At 41.0% G+C, this 25,998-nt stretch overlaps 1 protein-coding gene across 1 annotated transcript; it reads left to right on the plus strand.

Moving 5' to 3' along the window:
- The first annotated feature begins 1,508 nt into the window (after nucleotides 1–1,508).
- LOC141109915 (pancreatic secretory granule membrane major glycoprotein GP2-like) lies at nucleotides 1,509–10,935 on the plus strand. The gene is made up of 7 exons (XM_073601169.1): nucleotides 1,509–1,611; nucleotides 3,980–4,194; nucleotides 5,465–5,619; nucleotides 7,190–7,429; nucleotides 9,702–9,858; nucleotides 10,721–10,793; nucleotides 10,913–10,935. The coding sequence occupies exons 1-7, from the start codon at nucleotides 1,527–1,529 to the stop codon at nucleotides 10,933–10,935; spliced, it is 948 nt and encodes a 315-aa protein (XP_073457270.1). The 5' UTR covers nucleotides 1,509–1,526.
- Nucleotides 10,936–25,998: the final 15,063 nt, after the last annotated feature.

A 25,998-nucleotide genomic window follows, 5' to 3' on the forward strand; every position in this document is an offset into this window, starting at 1 on the left:
CAGGTCATACACCTTACACTCTGATTGTCTCCTTAAAGGGAAGGAACAGATAGAATGATGGAGGCTGCCATTGGTGGCTCTTCATTTTGTGATTGCTGGTTGGCTGGTTATCATGATAATTCTTTGGAATCATTGCTCTCTGAGTTGCTGCCTTTGTAACATGTTTAATTGCAATATATGGACTTACTTAACTATCCAATCAATATGTATCTAATTGGCAATTGTTGGAAGACCTAATGGAAATTGAACAGTCAACGTTTTTATGGGGTTTTTTTTCTTCTCAAGTATTGTTAAGTCTGGTATGCTTATTTTGGGTTTTACTGTATTGCTTTACAGGCTTGAATCTTATTGTTTATTTGTAGCTATAAATTAATATATGTGATTATATATATATCTATATATATTTTTATATATATAGATATATATATATATATATATATATATATATATCTATATATATAAAAATATATATAGATATATAGACATATATCTCTATCTATCTATCTATCTATCTATCTATCTATCTATCTATCTATCTATCTATCTATCTATCTATCTATCTATCTATCTATCTATCTATCTATCTATCTATCTATCTATCTATCTATCTATCTATCTATCTATCTATCTATCTATCTATCTATCTATCTATCTATCTATCTATCTATCTATCTATCTATCTATCTATCTGTCTATCTATCTGTCTATCTATCTGTCTATCTATCTGTCTATCTATCTGTCTATCTATCTGTCTATCTATCTGTCTATCTATCTGTCTGTCTATCTATCTGTATATATATATATATATTTTGCTAATCAAATATTGTTAAGTCTTGTATATTACATAGTCAATACAAAAAAAGAATATTGTAACATATATAGATGTTTGTTGTTTTTCCTTTGTTTTTATTTTTATTTATTTTGACTTTTACTGTGTAAAACTATATATAAAATAATGCAAAACTCTGTAGGACTTTTTCTTTTTTTTCTTTTTTCTTTTTTGCTAAATCGCAAACAAAAAATTGGTTGCTCATATAGGATGTATTTTCTAGGTTCCCTGATCACCATGAAGACAACACTACTGCTCTCTGTACTGTGCGCTGTCATGGCGGGTGAGTGAAGTTTGTCTCCTTTTATCTTATAATAACACATCTGGAATACAGAGACAGCGATCGTTCCCCAGAAATTGGAGGGAATGATCAGGGAAGGGCAATTAGACAAAGAAACAGTGAGGGAGATCCATTCTCTAACTGTGTATCTTTAAACACTTTGTTTATGAATTGTAATAATTTTGAAACAAGTTTGTATATTGGAACATTTGGATACAAGTTGCCGCAGTTTGGCACAAACTGGATTGTTTGGAGCAATTTAAAACAAAGCGGACATTATCTCTGATTTATTTATTTTGATCCTTGTATTACATAGTAGATGGATTTGAGATCTGTTTAGACTTCCACACAGGAACACAGGATGTACTTTCATGTTTTTTTTCTGTCTCTCCAGTGGCTGCATCTCTGACCTGTGGAATGGAAACCTGTGCTACTGATGAGATTTGTAACAGTGCTGGTACTGCCTGCCAGTGCAATGCAGCTGCCTATCAATTCGTACGAGGTATGGTATGCTATAATACAATGGTTACAATGGATCTTGTGCCTTTTGGAAACCAAATATTGCATTTTTATATAAACCATATGAGGTCCATATAACATACATAGTACATAATGTGATCATGAATAATGAGTAATGAGTAATAATGAAAGGTCCGGCGGGGGGACAGTTTGTGTATACAAAGTAGTGGGGTCTCTATCTATGGACATGACCAAAATATAGTCAATGTTGCAATCCAAATGCATGAAATTCCAAGGTACTTGTGTTTAGATGGAACCTTAAGCTCATCCCTTTTGACCACCAATGTAACTGGACACAATGTCAGTTAATGTAAGCAATTAGTACAATGACCATCAATGTAAGGGGCACTACACTGACCATCAATGTAAGGGGGCACTACACTGACCATCAATGTAAGGGGGCACTACACTGATCATCAATGTAAGGGGGCACTACACTGATCACCAATGTAAGGGGGCACTACACTGATCATCAATGTAAGGGGGCACTACACTGATCATCAATGTAAGGGGGCACTACACTGATCATCAATGTAAGGAGACACTGCACTGACCATAAATATAAGGGGGCACTACACTGACCATCAATGTAAGGGGGCACTACACTGACCATCAATGTAAGGGGGCACTACACTGATCATCAATGTAAGGGGGCACTACACTGACCATCAATGTAAGGGGGCACTACACTGATCACCAATGTAAGGGGGCACTACACTGATCATCAATGTAAGGGGGGCACTACACTGATCATCAATGTAAGGGGGCACTACACTGATCATCAATGTAAGGGGCACTACACTGACCAAAAATATAAGGGGGCACTACACTGACCACCAATGTAAGGGGGCACTACACTGATCATCAATGTAAGGGGGCGCTACACTGATCATCAATGTAAGGGGGCACTACACTGATCATCAATGTAAGGGGCACTACACTGATCATCAATGTAAGGGGGGCACTACACTGATCACCAATGTAAGGGGGCACTACACTGATCACCAATGTAAGGGGGCACTACACTGATCATCAATGTAAGGGGACACTACACTGATCATCAATGTAAGGGGGCACTACACTGATCATCAATGTAAGGGGGCACTACACTGATCATCAATGTAAGGAGACACTGCACTGACCATAAATATAAGGGGGCACTACACTGACCATCAATGTAAGGGGGGCTACACTGATCATCAATGTAAGGGGGCACTACACTGACCATCAATGTAAGGGGGCACTACACTGATCATCAATGTAAGGGGGCACTACACTGACCATCAATGTAAGGGGGCACTACACTGATCACCAATGTAAGGGGGCACTACACTGATCATCAATGTAAGGAGACACTGCACTGACCATAAATATAAGGGGGCGCTACACTGATCATCAATGTAAGGGGGCACTACACTGATCATCAATGTAAGAGGGCACTACACTGATCATCAATGTAAGGGGGCACCACACTGATCATCAATGTAAGGGGGCACTACACTGATCATCAATGTAAGGGGGCACTACACTGATCATCAATGTAAGGGGGCACTACACTGATCATCAATGTAAGGGGCACTACACTGACCAAAAATATAAGGGGGCACTACACTGACCACCAATGTAAGGGGGCACTACACTGATCATCAATGTAAGGGGGCGCTACACTGATCATCAATGTAAGGGGGCACTACACTGATCATCAATGTAAGGGGGCACTACACTGATCATCAATGTAAGGGGGGCACTACACTGATCATCAATGTAAGGGGGCACTACACTGATCATCAATGTAAGGGGCACTACACTGATCATCAATGTAAGGGGGCTCTACACTGACCATCAATGTAAGGGGGCACTACACTGATCATCAATGTAAGGGGGCACTACACTGGCCATCAATGTAAGGGGGCACTACACTGATCATCAATGTAAGGGGGCGCTACACTGATCATCAATGTAAGGGGGCACTACACTGATCATCAATGTAAGGGGGCACTACACTGACCATCAATGTAAAGGGGGCTCTACACTGACCATCAATGTAAGGGGGCACTACACTGACCATCAATGTAAGAGGGCACTACACTGATCATCAATGTAAGGGGGGCACTACACTGATCATTAATCTCAGAGGAGACTACATTGATCACCAACAGTCAATGTACTGTATGTAAACTGGAAATTAAATTGTGATTTAACTCTTTGCCTCTATAGCAGCTTTCTCCCCAGTCCCTGGATACACTTGCTAAAAAGTGGTTATATATAGAAAACCCCTATAGTATATAATGTACATCAAACACGTCACCTTCTCATCTCAGACATACTGAATGAATTTACTCTTTTTTTAGGAGCCAGTCCACCTGTAAATTTCACTTGCACTGGAGCAAAGTTTAATATACAAGTGTCAAAATGTTGGTTGGAAAAAAATGGTTATGATACATCCGATATAAGGCTGAACAGCACCAACTCCAATTGCTCGGCAGGAAGGGAGATTGTAGATGGAATATCAGAGATGACCCTTTACCGTCCATTGATATCCTCTGACTGTAACACTGCTGCTGAGGTAAGTTCTCCTGACTGTTTGTTATACAAGAGAAGTAAAAACAGATACAATAAAGTCTCTATAGACAAAAATTGTATGATTTAGGAGTTTTTGTTGTCTTTGTCCCCAGAAGAGTGTTTTATCCTCTACATAGTTTTTTAAATCACATTTTCATACAGACTTGGCAGAACACATTAAAGTAGCACTAAAGCCTAAGCATTTTTTATTCTATTTTTACCCCAATGCATTCACAACATTAATGAAAAAAATGTCCCGATACATTTACAACCCCACTGTCCTCAAACACTTACCTGGCGCCCCTTGTCACTTCCACCAGGTCCTTCACCAGGTCCTCCATTTCTGCCCCATTCCCTGAACTTCCCAGTTGTAGATGAGATAGTGAGGGAAGGGGTGTGATTGGCTCCTGCAGCTGCCTAGAAGGAGGGAGCAGGGGCGTGGCTTGCTGGGCATTTTACGTTTAAAAAGACACACATAGCCCCAGCTGAGGGCGCACATGTGTGGATGTCTCTTTAGCAGCTGGTTAGTTAAGGGAGACACCCACAGGGAGGAGTTGAACTCTGGGTAGATATAAAAGACACAAATAACACAGCTCTGTATTCATTTACATCAGGGGTCCCCAAACTACAATTCCCATCATGCCCAGTCATGTCTGTGAATGTCAGAGTTTTACAATGCCTCATGGGACATGTAGTTCTACAACAGCTGGAGGGTCGTAGTTTGGAGATCCCTGATTTACATCACTAAATGTATTTTTTTTTTTTTATTCAAGCAGTTTAAGTAGCCCATTGTGATTTGGTTTCAGCCTTGTGCAGTCCCTGTACAACTCAGGGGGAAAGAGAAGAAACACAAATAGCCAGTTATTTCTTGTGATGACAAAGATTATGTTGATTGGAGGAGAGAGCAGAATGACAGAGAGATTAACTCATCAGTCCTCCGCTTCTCCTTTCACTGTCCAGTCACAAGCTGGGGGTCCAAGGGGACCTGGGCTCATAGAAAGTGGGTTAAATGGTAGTGGCCATCAGAGTGAGCACATCAAATGGCCAAAAAAAGTACAGCAGGAAAAATCTCTGCAAAAATCTCTGCATAGTAAAAGCTACTTTTGTTATTTTATCTTTGGGCTATTTATTTTTATCTGGTAGTTTTTGGGTTCTACTTTAACAAAACTGGAGACTTCCTTCTTGACCTCACAGGGAATACACTGATATTAATACTGTATGGAGGTAAGTTTGCTCACCCTGTCTAATGACTTCTGTGCTTCCTCTCTCTACAGCTAAATACAACCCACGTCATATACACAAATCATCTGTATATTTTTGGCAAGACAAATCCAATCCGAATAACAAATGACGCTGTCATGAATATTTCCTGCGCCTACCCGCTGAATATAAATGTCGCTCTTAATGTGACTCTGCACCCAATACTCGGGTAATTATTATCACATAATATCGGTCTTTCAGAAATCCATGCTAATTATCTCTTATGATATTGCATTGTAGCACATACTCTTGTGTAATTGGTCCTTTATGTGGAACTTTAGTCAAAAACTAAGTCCTGGTAGATCGTTTCTGGCTAGCCTCTTTTGCAGGTACAGTGGAACCTTGGTTAACGAGTAACGCGGTTAACAAGCGTTTTGAAAGACGTGCAACTTTTTTTTTTTAAATTCTGACTCGGTTTGCGAGTGTTGTCTCACCAAACAAGCAGAATTCAAGCTAATGGGGTGTGCAGTACCATATTTGGCCAGACGTGCGGGGGCACCGGTGACACTCGTAACGGTTTGGAGCCGTTCGGAAATACTCGGAACCACTTGGAAATACTCGGAAACACTCAGAAATACTCAGTTCCTGAGTGTTTCTGAGCCTTTTTGAGGCTTTCCGAGTTCAGCCCAGCTGTCCCCGAGTATTTCAGAGGCTCTCTGGCACCCCCCACCTCTGGCCACATGCGGTATTGCATGCAATAGAAGTCAATGCGGAACAAATTATCTTAGTTTCCATTGACTTCTATGGGGTAACTCGCTTTGATATGCCAGTGCTTTGGATTACAAGCATTCTCCTGGAACAGATTATGCTCGTAATCCAAGGTTCCACTGTATAGCTATGTAAAACATTAAAAATAAGTGTCTGTCTATTTAAAATACAGTAATACCCTGTTTCCCCTTTGCACTGCACATGCTCGGTTGCTCTCTAATTTTTGGCACTGTGCCTAAAATCAGAGCCACCAAAGGCCGATCTGCCTAAGGATTTACTCAGGGGCTCTGGGCTTTAGGAAAATGGCAGCCTCTGGCAAGAAGAAACAGGAACAATGCTGGAGGCAATTTATAGTACGCACTAATTTTGGTAGCGTAATTATTGGAATTATTGGAATTTTATTATGGGATTATTATGTGGAATGTTTTTTGCTAATGAACATTCTTTTTTTATCAAGTTGTTATGGGTAAAGTTTATCTTTAAGCAAACCTTCAAATATCTTAGATATTAAACAGGTCTGTAGTTACTAGTTGAAGACCTCAATCCATTTTTTAAACAAAGGCACTTAGCTGGCCTTGCCCCAAACCTCAATAAATTAGAAACAAAAGCTTAGATATAACTGAGCTCAGCTCTCTGAGGACACATGGGTGTAAGTCATCTGGGCCAAGTGTTTTCAATCAACCCTGTCAAATCGAGAGGAAATGTTCCCGTAATAGAAGAGTTTTATGGCCTCGGTCCCCTTCCTTCCTTCTGCTTCAGTGCTGCAGCCTCCATGAGACTCTTTGGCATTCAATGTTTGTGTGTCCCCTGCCACACTGCATGGTTCATTCCACCTCTCCCTACGACACTGCTGAGTATTGTAGTGACTTTGGGGTCAGAGAAGGAACCATGGCCTGCACTGATAGGTTTGCTCTTTCTTAATCCTCAAATTATTCAATTCTGCATGCAGTCTGTATACTAACATTGATGCATGACCACATACCTGCATAAGTTTCTAGGTAGGTAACCTTTATCATGTGTCTATTTTCCAGGACCACAGAAATAAATGGCCCTAATGGAACTGGAAGTTATGCAGCCATAATGATGGCCTTTAAAGATAGCCAATATAGTATCCCTCTCTCAGAAGATGACTCCCTGATGGTGGAAGATACTATTTATCTTTCAGTGCGAGTACCAGATCTGGATGTGAACACCTCTAAACTTAAAGTGGTGAATATTTATGCCTCTCCTACCAATTCAAGCGACCAAAAGTACTATCTTCTTCAGAACGGGTAAGTAGACAGCGCACTGGGTTAGGAGTTCTGTGTGTTATTTGTACACTTTGACTACAGAAATAATTCACTAAATACACAGAACAATACTCAGTATCACTTTAACGCCATCCGTACAACCACAGGAGCCATTGTGTGGCTATAACAGCCGCTAGCTATAATCACATGTAAAATCCATGTCAAATCCAACAGGCTGGTTGTAATCAAGTTGATCGATCAGCTTGGGTACATTCAACCTGACCATACATGGTTTGAGATTTGAACCGTCTTTGGCCGGCTTAAGAGTATGTTGCTGAAGCCTTGCCATGAAGTTCTGAACTAATCTGGACAATCCAACTTTCTAAAGTGATAAAATTCCTGGAGTTCATTTTAAAGCTCAACTCAAGTCAACATTTTATTTTTATATATTAATTGATACCATATTTAGTTTCACAAAGTTTTATTAAAGGTTTTTTAAAGTAAGTAACAAACCCAAAAATATAAACAATCCTCATAGGAGGAGACCAGGGTAAATCAAGAGTGTTACAAATACGATGGGGGTAGGCAACCCCTTTAGTACAAAGTATCAGTCAGTATCATGAGTGCACATAACAAGTAAAAGGGGAACAACTGAACAACCAAGACAAAAGATCAGAAAATTCTGTGTAGCCCATATATAGGGTGTATATTGGATTAGTTAGTTCACGTTGAACAGAGTACTTAAGAACCATGTTCCTACTTTGGAGGATTATAAAAGGAGTTGGGGAGGGAGAAGTGGATTAGTTGGGGGTGGATGGAGCTAAGCAGACTCCACCTCTCTCAAGTCAACTTTTTGTTCAGTTTTAGATAGAGTGGGGGAAGAGTTAGGACCCTTGTGAGGTGTCTGTGGCTAATTTGAGGCACTTTCTTGTTACTGATCCATGCTTGTGACACCAGAACTGGAGATGAGGAGATGGGGTTATGAAGACAATATGATACAGACAGCAATAAAAACCTGTCAAGAGGTTCTTACTCTTCTTCACCACAGATTGCTGTCTATGTCCTCACCGGAGAGAACTTCCATCATTTTATATCCCTGTATGTTTTGGTGTCACAAGAGAAGCAAAATGATACCCCAGCTCCACTGCCAATATGATGATCTATGAACTGTGATCCGGTGCTCTAGCCAGGACGTTCAGGCCCCAAAATGCAGTACTTGAATCAGAAAAGGGCTGGCGACTTGGATGCTCTTGAATAAAAGTCCTTTATTGGGTTACATGGGTACACGGGTACAGGCTATGTTGACGCGTTTCGGCTAAGAAGAAACGCGGCTAAGACTTCGTAGCCTGTACCCGTGTACCCATGTAACCCAATAAAGGACTTTTATTCAAGAGCATCCGAGTCGCCAGCCCTTTTCTGATTCTTTTTTTGGTGTCACCAGGACAGGATGTGAAGGGAAATTTTGCCTCGGACAGCAATACAAGCCTTGAGAAGGGACTAGGTGTGGAAATAGGAAAGTGCCAATTCAGAGGTGGTAAGGAGTTTGCCTACATCAGGGCTTCAGGAACGTGTGTATATGTAGAGGTGCTGGACTTTATATAGGGTGATGATTGGTGAACAATCCAACAATTTTTGTTCATGACCTTCCCAGCTGCTTTATACAGCAAGCATATAACTACCTAACAGGGGATCTAACCCTTTCATACACTGTATGTTAATTATCATATAAATGGTAGAACTTCAGAGATCTTTTGAAATGATGCAAAATTTCAATGCAGGTTTGAATTAACATTTGCATTTTTGCTTGATGTGTTTTTCATTGAAGGACCCATTGGCACCACCTGTGATGGGCTGATTTGCTCAAAGCGGGCCCCACACATTGACAATCTATTGCTTTTGATAGGCCCAGTTCACAGCAATGTGTTGGTCAGAATCGGATGAAATATCTTTAATAACATGCAAATTGATGTATTAAGGAGAATATCATGTAGGTGTGAGGTGTGAAGAATTATGGGTCACAGTACATATCTTGTGTATGGCACAAAGATTCCACCAAATTTCCACCAATTAAAATGTAAATTGAGGACTTCTGAGTAACAGAAATAATATAATGAGCACATGCCTGGCATTGTTCAGCTATAATATACATATAAACAATGAAGACATGCCATGTATTTTCCATCTATAATATATACAGTATATATAAAATGAACACCCCCCCATATATTGTTCACCTCTAATAGTATGTACCAGTATTGTGTTCTAATCTTTAGATTACAGTAACTGAAAACTGATGAAAGATTTCTGTATCCAGGTGTCCAGGTAGCGATGTACCTGCTGACCAGCTAACAGTGGACAGCAATGGAGTCGGCATTGAATCTCGGTTTGCTATGAAAGTCTTCCAGATTGCCAATTCTAATGCCGTCTATCTCTTTGCCGATCTTAAACTCTGCACTACTGATTGTGCGACGGTAAGACTCACCATACACATAGAGGGTGATCTGTGATTTCTGTGCCTGAAGGAGGGGGCAGGGTTTTTTATAGCCATACACACACATACTAGTACCAGCTTAGACAGGAGACAAATATCCTACCTGCATGTCCTTGGAGGAAACCAACAAAAGCAAAACATGCAAACTCCATGCAGATAATACCCCTGGCTGGTATCTGAATTGAGGTCCCCAGTGCTACATGGCAAGAGTGCTGTCCACATTTGTCTTTCTAATCATTACATAGCATTGATAAGATGCTTGAAGGTGTTTATGGAACGAAAAATAAATAAATAAATTGCACACTAACCAAGATACCAGCTTCTCTGCTCATTACCTGATTTTCTGCTGATCTGCTGCTGCTAACCAAGCAGGTAGAACATTGTTGTGTACAATGAGCACAAAAGCTGAATTAATGGCCAACTCCATACAAAGGTGGTGAGTAAAATCATATGCCGGCTTCTGAAATTGAGATACCACCACCAGAATTCACAGTTCTGCCCATCTGCTGTAGCCCAAACCCAACCCCATCCCTAACAAAGACAGTGATGATGCCATGCTCATTCCTAACAAAGACAATTGATGGTGTCATACTCATCCCTAACAAAGACAATTGATGGTGTCATGCTGTCATACAATGTGGAATAAACCAATGGAATGATGGAAGAACCTGGTAGGCCCGCATTCTCCACTGTTTTCATTGTGGGGATAACACAGATAGAGGAACATGAACGGGACGTTGTGACTTTAGCATAGCTGGGGTGTTTCTTGGATACAATTTGCAGTTCCTTCATCAATTTCACTTGTCTAGAATTTCTGTTGAATGTATTGTATTTCCTTACAGACCTGCCCCTCCCAAGCCAAAGATGCTTCTTCTGACGGCATTGCAGGAAGAGTCAATATCTTTTTGAATGCAGGTAAGTCATCTCATGGTCACAGTTTTGTTACAGTCATTTTCTGTGTTTCTTTAGTCACATTTATTAAAACCCAACTCCAGACAAAACATTTATTTTCTTTGTTGTTTTGGATAATGTAGGAAAAGGCTTAAAATGGTTGTAAACCCCATTCATGAAATCTGACCTGGGTACATACCGGTATATCTGTAGTGTTTATTTATCTCTCTCCAAAGCTCTAAGTGCGGTGTCTTTCTGCTGCTCCGTTCCTCTGTTGACACACGAGAAAAGCAGCTGAATACTTATGTCGGGGAGGGAGCTTCAAGGTAGATTAGCAGAGGGCTTGTCTATTCACAGTACAGCTCTGCAAGTTTCTTTGTTCCTCTGCCTATATGGAGGGGGGGTAGAGGGATGCCCTTCCTCCAATCAGCTCTTACACAGGGTAAGCCCAGACTGCTGAATGAGGAAACAATATTTCTAACACAATGTGCACTTTCTAAAGGATATAGAAAGGGAAAGACAGCAGATATACATGTAAAACCTATGTAGGAGGATTTGTTTCATCTCTGTTCATCATCTGAGGCTGTTCACTTCAATGGGTAGTATGGTAGAGGGTTTACAACCACTTTAAAGTGTCCGTCAATTTATAAATGCTGTCTTTGTTCCCTTTGGGGGGATTTTCCCTCACTTCCTGTTTTGTCTGACACCTGACCAGGAAGTAAGGAGAAATCTCCCAGAGGGGACAAAGCAATTAAAACTTGCAGAGGTTCTAACCCTTCACCATCCTAAAAAAAAAAAAAAAAAAAAATCTTTATTACTCCATGTGTCCCGTATATTTATCAGATCAAAAAAGCAGCAAATTGTCCATTGTTAGAGAATATTTTCAGGTCTTACAAATGCTTAACTTCTATGGTGATTGATCACTACACAATTATTTCAGCCTACAGTGAATGTGAATATCATATGATATATCCAGAAAAATGAGTATCAGTCCAGTTGAGGTCTCCAATTAACAGATATTTTTCTCTTTATTTCCAGCTGATAACATTTACAATGTAGATACCAGTTCTGCCAGTGGTAAGTAATCTCTTACATTGAGAAATGTAATGGTTTAGAGTGATGTAGCTAAACAAGGTGAAGCCCTTTACAGCAACAATACCCTAATGTGTGGGGGCAGGGCTGGTGGACCTCAACATCCTGACCATGCATTTATGCATTGCTGTCTCGTTTGGGGAGCGCCCCACCGGTACCCCCAGAACTGTGACCGAGCTGTCACCAACAGCTCACAGTCAGCTGCTGACGATCAGCAGTTGGTAGGACTGGCTCCGAATGATGTCAGCGCTGTGCAGCCAATTACAGCGCAGCATGATCAGGAGACCTTGCCAGCATTTGGGCATCCGGGACCCATGTCTGTGCTGTTTCTTGTTCTCATATTGCAGCCCGGCTGTATAAGGACAGCAAGAGGCCGAAACCAGGTCACATCCAGTACACTGCTAAAAAACGCTAAGAAAAAGATTTTCTCCTTTTGAGCCTTTGCAGATTCCTGTTATTGGCCACAAAAAAATATTAAACTCCCTCAAAGAGATATGTAAAATTTTCCATTTCATCTGCCTAATTCTAACAATGGCAATGACTAGGGATTATTATCCATCCATATACTTCTATGCATATATTTAGTATTTATCTAAATATTTACTGATATTAGTTTTATTATAAAAGCATTACGTTGGAGGGTTATCATTACTGACTGAGACTTTCAATTAGAGAGAGACAGTCTGAAGGCAAACAGCTTCTGTTGTGCTGTCTTTAGAAAATGCATAATGCTCCTTGACACCAACATCGTAGATATATATCCAGTTTTGAATATATTTTGGTGGGATTTATTGCTGCCCCCCCCCCCCCCACGCACACACACACACACACACACACATACTGGACATCACTTACTGTGTGGGCAGCACAACTAAAGTGGAGGGGATCTCTTTGTTATTTTTTTTTTTTTTAACTTTGGAAAGAGTCAGCAAGCAGAAGAACCACTTTTGAGGTTGTATTGCCTTCTTGGCATATGTTAGAGAAATTTCCCTATGCTTGCTGTCCCAGTGACAACTGTTTCACTAAACAGGAAATTAGAGAAAATCCCCAACAGCTACACAGTGAGAAGTAATTTTTTTTTAAGATCTTTTATTGCTATCTGTGTCCTTGTAGCAGATTTCCCCTCACTTCCTATCTGGTAAAACTTTTGTCACCTTGAGAGTAAATGAGGGTAAATTTCTCCATTGCCACCACAGTATGCAAAAATTAAAAAGCAAACATTTTGGTTGGACATACACTTTAAATTCTTATAATGTCACAATCCATAGGAGGATGAAGCCCTTCCCGATCCATTCCTAATATCTGTTGTGTGTTGTTCCAGGTTTCTCCATGCCTTGGACTTTGTCTGCTCTGATCTTCTCCTGGATCTTGATGAAACTGATGTAAACCCTCCGAGAACGGACCATCCCGGCACCATGAGACTTTGTCATATCGTCCACCCCAATGCTCTCAGCAGAGAGAAGTTATGAAGGAATCTTGTATCTAGTTCTTTTTCTGTGGATGGTGTTGGCTGCATTATATATAACGCTACCAAAGATAACCTTGCCGCTATGCTTCCTGATTATCTCTCATTTTGTACAGTGAAGATATACTGCTTTTTTGGCTTAGAGGGGCCTGCTTTATACCGGACCTATTTATTGTGTTGTATTTATTATAAGGCAAGAATGGTTAATGGAATAGACCAGGGGGTCTCAAACTGGCAGCCCTCCAACTGTTGCGAAACTACAAGTCCCCTGAAGCATTGCAAGGCTGACAGTTACAAACATGACTCCCTCAGGCAGAGAAATGATGGGACTGGTAGTTTTGCAACAGCTGGAGGGCCACCAGTTTGAGAACCCTGGCAGCAGACAATATATAGAGATTTTGTATCTCTGGAGAGCGCACCCTGTACTTTTTACTGTTCTTTTACATATAATAAACTGCAAAGTAAAGTAATTCAGTGTTTCTTTGTATTTATATTCAGTCATTGCAGGTGCTATGGTCAGGGAAAGGTGCCTCTTAAGGCATAGCTGAACCTAAAAACTAACATTTAATATATTGCAGCTCACCGGCCCTTAGATGTAGTGGTCACATTTTTCTTTTTTTTTTCAGGCTTATTCCCTTGATTTTGACCCAATCCTTAGAATAAGACAATTCCTGTCCCTCTATGGCTAAACTTTATCTATGGTTTAAGTGGAACTCAAGTCCAAAGCCTTTTGTTCTTGTTTTGGATAGCGTTGGGAAGTATTAATACCTCTTTTATGTTTTTGTTGCTATGTGCCTTCATTGGGGAGGATTCCCTTCAATTCCTATCCAGGAGAAACAATGTCATTTGGGAAAATAATCTCTCCAATAAGTAGAAAATCCCATCTTTGACAGTTCTTATGGAACCTCTGCCATGGGTGTCCCTAGTGCTGGGCACCTGGGGCAGGTGCGCTGAAACTAGAGTGTGGTGCCCTTGCTCTTGATGCCCACCTTTTTCTTTAACTTTTCAAGTATCGCCCTTGCACTGCCACTCACAGTTCAGAGCCTAGGGAGGCTCCCCTAAGCTCCTCCTTTGTTCTGGTCACCTGACAAAGCCAATGGGAGAACTTCCCTTCACTCTGAACTGCTACTGCATCTAAGGCCTGGTGAGTGAGTTTCAGGGAGGAAGTGATGTGGAGTAGAGATCTCTATTGGTTGTGGGGTAGAGAGGGCGAGGGGGAGCTTTGGGTTAGAAAAGACCTGTACTTGGTGGGGGGTGAGTGGGGTAGAGATCTTTATTGGTTGTGGGGTAGAGAGGGCGAGGGGGAGCTTTGGGTTAGAAAAGACCTGTACTTGGTGGGGGATGAGTGGGGTAGAGATCTCTATTGGTTGTGGGGTAGAGAGGGTGATGGCATCTTTGGGTAAGGAAAGATTTGTACTTGGTGGGTAGGGGAGAACGGTAATTTTTCATTGTCTTTTTTTGATTGTGTGCTACAGTTATATCACCCTGGCCCCTATATTCTTTGTGCTATTTACTCCTGACCCCGCTACTTTGTGAGTTTTTTACTCAAGGACTTTGCACTCTGTGTGTTATTGACCCCTGAGCTCTTCATTCTGTGCATTACATACTCCTGAGTCCTGACCCCTGCAGTCTGTGTGGTATATACTCCCGACTAGGAATGAGGTTCAGGTTTGGGTCTACAATGGGTCAGAGGTGCCCACTCATGGTTCACAGACCTGCCCAACTAATGCGTAATTTTGCTGTGATAGTAAATGACTAAACATAATGCATTTTCTGGCCTTTTGAATGAGTCAACCCCTTCAGTATAAAAAGTTGGTTTCCAAGCAGCCATATGGATAATGTGCTTTAGGTGTAATAGGGGAAGCATTGGAAGTGCTGGTGATAAAGTGCATTAGGACAGATTAGTGTGGGCCTTGTAGGCACTGGTCTCTTTAAGTAGATGTAAACCTTTTCTAAATTATCATGTGGGTAACAAAATGCTGTGTATCTTAGAGAATTTGGGGGTGGGGGGAGGGAAGAGCTTTGACCTTTTATTAGCCTTTCTTACATCTTAATGCTGCTGATTTCTAGTAGTCTCATTTCAGCCTGTCCCTGTCAATATGCACTACAGTGATAACAGACTGCATGTGTTTTTTTCACAGGGCTCACTGTATGTCACAATTGTTGCTGGCTGCAATTGTTTTTTTCACAGTCCTTTTTTATATGATCACAGCAGTGGAATATTCCTGTGCCTCAGAACAGAAGCCTACAGCTTAGTTTCCTTTGAGAAAGAATGTGACAGGGTCATTTACAGGCAGCAGATTATGGGAAAGGGACAGAACATTGCCAATCTAAAAAATAATAAGGCTTAATGGCACAACAGAGAAGGATAACAAAATGTCCCAAAATGAGTCCAAGATGTATGGAAATCACTTGTTCAGAGGCTGCAGCACTTCCAGTAGATTATTGGATAGTCTCTAGGCACTAGGAGATAAGGAAAAAACAGAAGGTGACGCCATCTAAGTGTATCAGTTTAATAACCCATCAGATAAAAAGCAAATGGTTTAAATGCACTCACAGAGGGAGGTGAATGACAGGCACATATAAAAATCCATTGATCGTTTGCAGAGTTGGGTGCACAGAGGCCACTAGGAGGCTGGGAAATAGGCGCCCATCGGCACTTGTGTGGAGATGTCCAGTTGGGATGTGAAGCCTGGTGGAGCTGAGATGGATAACATGGAGCCAGCGTTGTAACCACACTGGAACGCACATTTGCATTGGAACCCGGAAGTAATGCTGGTTGTCATGACGTCAATGGAGAGTAAGCGGTAATATGTTTTGGGGCTGTAGTACGCTCCTTTGTCATCCTTAGGGAGGGGGGAAGTGGAAGTGTGGTATTTATGCTAATAATTGGAGGGGGGGGAGGGGAGAGGGCAGAGTGGACTCAAATAACTAAATACTGTTCAGCTATCATCAAGGCAAAAACAAGCAATAAGAGCTAGCTTAGTTAACAGAGCAATATATGATTACAATGTGCAAGTATTTAAAGTGTATGAAAACTTATCAGTAAGAAAGGGCAAGAAGGGAGCAAAGAAAAAGAGGTACTCTAGATCAAAGGTATTATATAGCAAAAACTTAATTCTATTGTAGCAAACTAATAAATATAAAATTAAATAAGCTTATTAAAAGACCATAATTTACAGGACAGTATTGGTTTCAATCTCTTCATTGAGTCCTGCTAGAGACAGGGTGTTCAGGGAGAAGATCCTTTTCGCACAGTTTTTTGTATCTTTCGGCTATGGACAGAGAGTCAAGGATCTGTTCGATAATCCAGACCTGTAGTTCCACTGTAGATTTATTATGTATTTCTTTTAAGGGTCTGGGTATGCTGTATTTATATTTATTATTTGTATCTCCCTGCTCAATGGCTCTCCTGTTTTCCCAAAATCTAGTCCTCAGTGCCCTAATGATCCTACCAATTTAAAGTAGACCACAAGGGCACCTGAGGGCATAGATGACAAAGTTCGTGGAGCATGTATAGAATTGGGTGATGGGGTACTTTTTGCCACTAACCTCAAAGGATTTGAGGACATTAGGAACAAAAGAGCAGGTTAAGTATTTTTTCTTGTGACATTTGTACATTCCCGTCAGGTTAGAAAAAAGACCACCTGGCATTGGACGTATGTTTCTAAAGTCCGGGAGCTTGCTGTGGGTGATCTGGCTCTTGATATTTTGAGCCTTACGGTAGGTTAACTGGGTCAAAGGGGCAAAGTAGGTTTTAGTAAGGGGTCCTGTAATAGGATACCCCAATGTTTCCTAAATATTCTTTCCATTTGTTTATATTGTAACTGTGTGATTAATTTTGTGGGATTGTCATTATTAGAGGAGTCTACAGTTCTGTCTGGGGGGGTTTGTAAGTGGCAAAAAGTTATTGACATGTTGAGCAGAGTAACCCTTTTCACAAAATTTTAATCCAAAGCACAATTTCTGCAAAGTCGATGGAATTGACTTTTAGGATTGTTTTGTTTCCATCTTGGAGGATGACAGCTACTAGAATGGATGCAAGAGTTACCCCAAGTCTGTTAAAAATGTTTTTTATTAATAATTTGGGTTTCTATGGGTACCAGGCCTGAAAAACAAGGGATTGCATATCAACCATGTGAGTGGGCAATAAATTGAAGGTGTTATTATTGGAATGTTGGATGAATTCTGCAATGATGGAAGGTGGGCCATCCCAGATGATAACGATATCATCGTTATACCTTCCATAATAAATGATGTGCCTTGTGAAAGGATTGTGATTATAGATGCTCTGTTGTTCCCATAGCCCCATAGTTAAATTAGCATAACAGGGGGCGAAGCTTGTCCCCATGGCTGTCCTATTGACCTGTAGATAATTTTGACCATCGAACACAAAATAGTTGTGCTCTAAGCAAAATCTGGTGGCTCCAAAAATAATTAAATATATTTTTAATGGAGGTCTGAGTGGTTAACCAGAAAATGCTCTACAGCTAAAAAAACTATCTGGTGAGGGATGGTGATATATAATGATGTTATATCCCAGCATAGCCAACAAAAATTTGGTTGCCACGTACTCAAGGTGTCGATAAGATGGGCAGAATTCCTAATATATGATGGTAGCTCTTTTACCAATAGTTGCAGAAAATAGTCTATATATTGTGACAGACCATAGGCAACACTGCCCATGGAAGGTACAATAGATCTACCAGGAGAGTGGGTGGGATTCTTATTTACCTTTGGCAAATAATAAAAATATGGCACCTGGTAGAAGTCTTTAGGGAAGAAGGATGTTTCTTTTTTTATCAATGGCCCCCTTCTTTTTAGCCTCTAAGATAAGTGTTTTTAGTTGGCAAGCAAAAATATATGTGAGGACATTAATCAACCTATGGTATGTGTGAATGTCAGACAATAATCTCGTTTAAATACGATCTCCCGGTTTTCTTTTAGAAAATGGAGAGCACTAATTTCCGGAGGTGTCAAATTGGAGTGGACCCCTTGCTTCCTGGAACACATTTTGGTGAAATCTGTGTATACCATAGTTTAAAAAGTATCAATACAGGCTGCTTTATTATGTATAGGATTTGACAGCAAATATTTCAAAGTCTAGGTCTTCATTTCCACACCAAAGTTCTTCCAGAATTTGTAATGCTGCTGTGTTATCCAACTCTGGAAGAGAATTGGAGGGGTGTTGTATATGGTGATTATTATTGGGATTGCTAACTGCATTTGTGTCAAAGTAAATTTTTATAGAGAGATTGAGGATAAATCTGTTAAGGTCTTTTAAAAATAAGTAAATAGGTTGGGGGTTGAGGTAGGGGCAAAATGTAAACCTTTATTCAGTAACAGAGTGTCTTCTGGAGAAACGGAGTAAGTGGACACATTACATATTTTTATGGTGGTGCTGGCTTCAGATCTTTTTTTATTCTTTTTCCTTCCACCTCTTCTTCCTCTTCGAACAGACTTCTTCTTTCTGAGAGTTGGGAGAGGGGTGCCCCTAAAAAAATTATGTTATTTTTGGACTCATCAGGAAATCCTATAACAGATGTCTGATCTGGGACAGAAAATGTATTTAGGGGGGTAGCTACTAGGAAGTACTGTTGGGGTAAGGGATATAGGTGACTCAGAAATATTACAAGTATCTAGAGTCTCATAATTCACTACAGTGGGGCATACTAAAATATCAAGGTTTACACTTTATGTTGAAAAAATATATATATCAAGGTTTGGATCATCTGGATTAATCAAGAGGACATTAATATTCTGAGGAGAGTGACCTGCCTTCGCAGGTGGGGCTAAAATATTGGGGTCGCCCTCACTGATGTATAGAATATCTGTACTTCCCGTAGGATGATCTACAGTGAGGGAGATAAGATTTAGAAAGAACATTGGGGACCTCGAGGCACCACCACCACGGCCTAATTTCAGAGATCTGGTTTAACAGCTCTCATGATTGGCTGGCAAACATTTAAGTGAATGTGAGAGATGACATCCCAAAGAGAGCTAGGGAATTTGGATTAACAGCAAGGATGGGAAGTGTTATCATAATGGGGGATTTTAACTTTCCAGACATAGACTGGGCGGAGGGAACCGCACATTCATCTAAGGCTCGCCAGTTCCTAAATGTCTTGCAGGACAATTTTATGGATCAGATTGTAGACGCACCAACTAGAAATAAAGCGTTACTGGATCTACTGATTACCAAAATACATACCTGATCACAATACAGACCTGATCACGGATGTGGTAATACAGGGCAATTAAGGTAACAGCGATCACAGGTCAATTGGCTTCACTATAAATCACAAAAATAGGAAACATAAGGGGAATACAAAGACACTGAATTTCAAAAGAGCCAACTTCCCTAAACTACGAACCTTGCTAGAAGGCATAAATTGGGATAAAATCTTAGGAACAAAGAACACGGAGGAAAGATGGGTTTGCTTTAAGAGCATATTAAATAAGGGCATTAGCCAATACATCCCATTGGGTAATAAATTTAAAAGAGCGAATAACAGTCCTGGATGGCTTAACTCCAATGTAAAGTGCATATAAACGCAAAGGAGAAGGCCTTCAAAAAATACAACATTGAGGGATCATCATCAGCATTCAGACTTTATAAGGAATGCAACAAGAAATGTAAGGGTGCAATAAGGACGGCTACAATAGAACATGAAAGACACATAGCGGAGGAGAGCAAAAAAAAACCCAAGAAATTCTTTAAGTATGTAAACAGTAAAAAAGGGAGGACAGAACATATCGGCCCCATAAAGAATGAGGAAGGACATCTGGTTACAAAGGATGGGGAGATGGCGAAAGTATTGAATTTATTCTTCTCCTCAGTCTTCACAAGGGAATCGGGGGGTTCAGTAACCAAAACTCAGTGGCGTTGCTATGGGGATGCGGGGGGTGCGGCCCGCACCGGGTGACAACCGCCAGAGGGGTGACACCGGGGCCGCCGCTAAACGCTATAGCTTGCAGCAGAGTGGTGTGAGCAGGGCATTCAGCCATGCGGGGGACGGGGGGAGGCTGCCTATAACACTCCCCAGCTGGCACTCGAGGATCTCCAATATCTCCTGTGGCAGCCGCAGGTGGGCGGGGCTGGGGGTGTGTCCACTCCTCCCAAAGACCCCTTCACACTGATCCCACAGCTGAAGGAGATAGAGCCGAGGACACAGCAGCCCCGCCCACCCGCCCGGGTCTTCATCTGCAAGCATGAGGTATGGCTATAAGTTACTGTACAGCACACTGTCACAAAACCCCTACCTGCCTTGTACCACCCCAAACCTGCCCTCCCTGTACCACCCGCAACCTGCCCTGTACCACCCCAAACTGCCCTGTGCCACCCCAACCTGCCCTGTGCCACCCCTAACCTGCCCTGTGCCACCCCAACCTGCCAATATACCAATCCAACCTACCCCATACCACCCCAACCTGCCACTATACCACCCTATAATACCCTAACCTGCCCTGTGTCACCCCAACCTGCCCTGTGCCACCCCCACCTGCCCTGTACCACCCCCAACTGCCCTGTACCACCCCCAACCTGCCCTGTACCACCCCAAACTGCCCTGTACCACCCCAACCTGCCTTGTACCATCCCCAAACTGCCCTGTACCACCCCAACCTGCCAATATACCAATCCAACCTACCCCATACCACCCCAACCTGCCACTATACCACATTATAATATCCTAACCTGCCCTGTGTCACCCCAACCTACCCTGTGCCACCCCACCTGCACTGTACCACCTCCAACCTGCCCTGTACCACCCCAAACTGCCCTGTACCACCCCAACCTGCCAATATACCAATCCAACCTACCCCATACCACCCCAGCCTGCCAATATACCAATCCAGCCTACCCCATACCACCCCAACCTGCCAATATACCAATCCAATCTACCCCATACCACCCCAACCTGCCACATATTCCACTCTATAATATCCTAACCTGCCCTGTGCCACTCGAACCTACCCTATACCACCCCAACCTACCACTATACCACTCTGTACTACCCTAACCTGTCACTATACCACCCTATACTATCATTTACAGAGGCTGGTTTTGGGTGCGCCCCGTGACCATGCGCTGCCTGCAGGGTGCTGGGCAGCCTAGGCAGGAGGAGGGGTGAAACCATGTTTTACCGCACCAGGTGACACCAACCCTAGTAACGCCACTGCCAAAACTGCAGTGTTTATCCTCATGACACATCACAGGAAGCATCTCCATGGTTAACAGAGGACAGAATTAGAATTAGACTTGGGAAACGTAACATTAATAAATCACCGGGACCAGATGGCTTGCTATATACAAGGAAAGGCGCAAAAAACTGGGAAATGCCCAAAAGACATCACAGTTAGCAATAAATGATCACAATTTTAAAACCGTATATAAAACGTATTATAAGGAAAAGGATTAGCATATATAGTCCATTAAAAGTCCATATAGAATGTCTGTAGGGAAGGGTGTAGATATGGGATCCACAAACAGGGCTGCTTTCCAGAGAACTGAAACCAAGCTCAAAGATCTGAAGGAAAAAACACAAGGGGGAAGGCGCCTATTTAGGCGATGTTAAAAAGAGCATCTGAAAAGCCAGAGGGATGATCCATCATGGGGCAGTTCGTCAGGTGTCAGGTGGGTCACAGTGGTTCCTGCTGATGTGCGTGTGGCTCATAGTTTACCACTGAAGCCAGCCGCGGTATCGATGTATCTCAAAATAAAATAAAAACCCAAGGAAAGGGTTAACGCTGTGCTAGAAAAGTGTATATTGATAAATGAATTGTAAAAGCCGCCAGCACTAAAAGTCTAATACAAAACTCCAAAACATCAGAAAACAAAATAAGTGCAGCGCTAAAACTAAAATTTGAGTTGTATATCATACTAAAAATAACCATAAAGAAGTGATTGATCCACCAAAAATAAATGAAGAAAAAATATAAAAAAAGAGAACAAGTCTCCCATAGAAGACAGAGACAGATGTCTCACCTTATACCACAAGTGAAAAATAATTAAATAAAGTGATAAAATAAGTCCCAATTATAAATGTTGCAAAAACTCAAAAAAAGTCCATAAGTAAAAGTGAGTTGATGACCAAAGTGCATATAATCAGAAGAGATGTGACATAGGTGAATCCAGCATCCAAAGTGATTCGCACCCAAGTGAGGTATGAGGCTCCTTACCAGCTCGAGGTGACCACCATAACAGTGGTCTCACCAGGCATTTGGGAAATTATCAGGTCACCCACAAACCTATGCCGATCTTTCCAGTAGTAAATGTGGTACTCAGAAGACTATATGCACTACAGCAATGGCTGTATGGCAATTCTCAGTGCAGCTTTCCTGATGTTGACAACAGGGAAAAATGCCTGTAAAATGTGTGCTAAAAACAGCCACTTATAGTCTCCCAGTGGGAGGGAGCCGACCATCCGGCCACCATCTCCAGGGTGACAACACTCTGTCCTTGTCTCTCAGTTGTGCTCCTGTGTTGTCACACTTTGACATGGGCTTCCCTTGGGTGCGAATCACTTTGGATGCTGGATTCACCTATGTCACATCTCTTCTGATTATATGCACTTTGGTCATCAACTCACTTTTACTTATGGACTTTTTTTGAGTTTTTGCAACATTTATAATTGGGACTTATTTTATCACTTTATTTAATTATTTTTCACTTGTGGTATAAGGTGAGACATCTGTCTCTGTCTTCTATGGGAGACTTGTTCTCTTTTTTTATATTTTTTCTTCATTTATTTTTGGTGGATCAATCACTTCTTTATGGTTATTTTTAGTATGATATACAACTCAAATTTTAGTTTTAGCGCTGCACTTATTTTGTTATCGATGTATCTCAGAATGAGGCCTGGAGCGCAGATGGAGAGCAGGCGCACAGCCGTGACGTCACTGGTAGGCGACGCGTTTCCTGAGCGTACGGGCTACGATATTCTGGTAGCCGTGCTCCTTCGTCAAGCTCATGGGCTTGATGAAGGAGCGCAGAAGGAGCTCCCTTAGGGAACTTAGTCAAGTAATTGCCAGACCGACAATTGTTCCTAATTTTTACTGACAGTCTACTGACTGGAATTGTACCAGCTGATTGGAGAAAAGCCAATGAAGCACCAATATTTAAAAAGGGCCCAAAATACATCCCTGGAAATTACAGACCAGTTAGCCTAACATCAATAGTATGTAAACTCTTGGAGGGGATGATAAGGGACTATATACAAGATTTTAGTAATGAGAACGGTATCATTAGCAGTAATCAGTATGGATTCATGAAGAATCGTTCTTGCCAGGCGGTCCCCTATTTTCAAACATCCGACTTACAAACGACTCCTACTTACAAACGGAGGGAGACAACAGGAAGGGAGAGGAAATCTACCCCTGGGAAGGGAAATTCTCTCCTGTAAGAGTTAATATGGGAAAAAGGTGTCTGATGCTTTATCACCAATCCTTGTTTCCCTAATAACCCAAAATTTTCAAAATCCAATTGTCATTGGGACAGAAAGTGAGGTGAAATCTTCTGAACAGGGGCACAGACAGCAAAACAAATGTTACAGGGGTGATAACCCTTCCCTATGTTATCCAAAAAGCTTAAAAATAGATTTTTTGGCTGGAGCTACACTTTAAAAATGTACCAGTTCAAAATTACAAACAGATTCAACTTAATAACAAACCTACAGTCCCTATCTTGTTTGTAACCTGGGGACCGCCTGTATACTGCTGTTAAGAGTATATGAGTATATGGGTCCTGGGGGCCCCATGCCTTTTTTTTTGTAATTTGGGTGCGGGGTTCCCCTTGTTATCCATACCAGACCCAATGGGCCTGTTAATGGGCTGGGGGGGGACCCATGACGTTTTTCTCAATGATTTTCATCTATTTTGCAGGGACCCGACATTACATTACAGCCGCAAGCAGTTTTAAATTACTTTTATTCCTTTAGAAATGTCATTTTGTGCAGGGACTGTTCTAAACACGGGAAGAATGCGCCACTTTACAGGCATACTATAGTCACCCCCCAGGCACGACATTTAAAGGAATATTTCACTTTTATTGTTTCACTTTAAGCATTATTAAAATCACTGTTCCCGAAAAAACTTCAGTTTTTAAAACTTTTTTCTTTGATACATTTCCCCTGGGGCAGGACCCGGGTCCCCAAACACTTTTTATGACAATAACTTGCATATTAGCCTTTAAAATTAGCACTTTTGATTTGTCACATTTGAGTCCCATAGACTTTAACGGTGTTGGCACAAATTTTTTGCATGTTCTGCCGCGAACCGAACCAGGCGGTGTTCGGCTCATCCCTAGTATGAATTTGTATTAATGTTTTACTAATACAAGCTGTTTTTTCAGAAGTGTTATCATTCCCTGAAGAAGATTTACAACATAGTTTTGAAACGCGTTGGATATCCCTCTCTGCAGCATTCCCTATTAGAAACCACAATTAAAGGGAACAGCAAGTAGAATAGGACTGACGCTTCATGGTTCAAAAAGCCAATGTGCGATGTTTGCAATTTTTATTCATATAGTGTGTAATGTTGACAGTATTTCTATGATGTGTTGTATTATCAACATGAGATCCTTTTAATACATTTTCTACAATAAAATACAATTTTTTTTTATGTGAAATCTTCTTATGTACATTTTTTATTGCCCTCAAAATCCCACCTTTTGAGGTTATTCATATATTATCGAGGGATGGTGGCAATCTACATGTGTGGCCTTGTGAATCACTAAAATTACCATCATACAAGGGTGGATAATACACCCATTCTTTAATTTGATTCACATGACCACAGATGGCCCAAATTGATGTTTTTTTCTAATTGATAGATCAATGTTGAGTCTTTTTCCTTTTTTAGGAAACGGGTTCTTCATGTTTTCTTTCAGATTGGGAATTTTTTCTTTTTCTGTTATTCTGATTCAATTATTTGAAAATGTTATTTGTTTGTTTTTTCATCTCTTTTTCTTCATGTATTGTTCATGTCATGGGAGACCTTTACGGAAAGGAATGGGAGGATCTAACGTCCAGTATCCAGGCCAGTTATCAATCTTAGGAGCAGGTTCATTCTGATTTATCATCTTTGTTTTTTAATTTTACAAAATTCTTAGAGAAAAGAAATCAGCCTTGCATTGCACATACAATCCCTGGACAGATATATTAAGGAATACATCAATCCCATTGGATTGAGGGTTCAAATTTTCCCTATTTTACAAAATATTTCTAATGATCTGAAAATAAATTGGGAAAACAAATTAAAAGACTGTTCCAGGAATTTAATGTTGCTATTACAAGATGAATATCATCAACAATTGATTAAACTTGACAATGATATTGGGGCACTGTATGCCAGACTGACACCATTAAAAATACAGGAGGATTATGTTAAATTTGAAAAGAAATTGAAGCAGCATTTAGAGGAGTATGGGAAATCAATACTGTTGAAAAAGTAAAAGAAATATTGGAGGGATAAAAATGCTTTTGGTGAAGGCGGGGCATACAGATGGAACCAAGAAAATAAGTATCCAAAAAAGAATCTTAATAAGAATAGGGATTATTTGCCAGATACACCCTCAAATTCGTCATCTTCTGTCTCATCCCTTACGGATCATCAATTCCGAAAGAGAAAAGGTTCCTTTTCTAAACAAAATGAGACAGAAGGTCATGTACAACA

This window comes from Aquarana catesbeiana, linkage group LG10 (assembly GCF_042186555.1).
Source record: "Aquarana catesbeiana isolate 2022-GZ linkage group LG10, ASM4218655v1, whole genome shotgun sequence".
Classification (NCBI taxonomy): Eukaryota; Metazoa; Chordata; class Amphibia; order Anura; family Ranidae; genus Aquarana; species Aquarana catesbeiana.

Coding starts and splice junctions, on each gene's coding strand:
- LOC141109915 (XM_073601169.1), top strand. CDS start 1,527: ATGGAAACCTGTGCTACTGATGAGATTTGTAACAGTGCTGGTACTGCC. Junction 5,620..7,189: donor ACTCTGCACCCAATACTCGG/GTAATTATTATC, acceptor TCTATTTTCCAG/GACCACAGAAATAAATGGCC. Junction 7,430..9,701: donor TACTATCTTCTTCAGAACGG/GTAAGTAGACAG, acceptor TTCTGTATCCAG/GTGTCCAGGTAGCGATGTAC.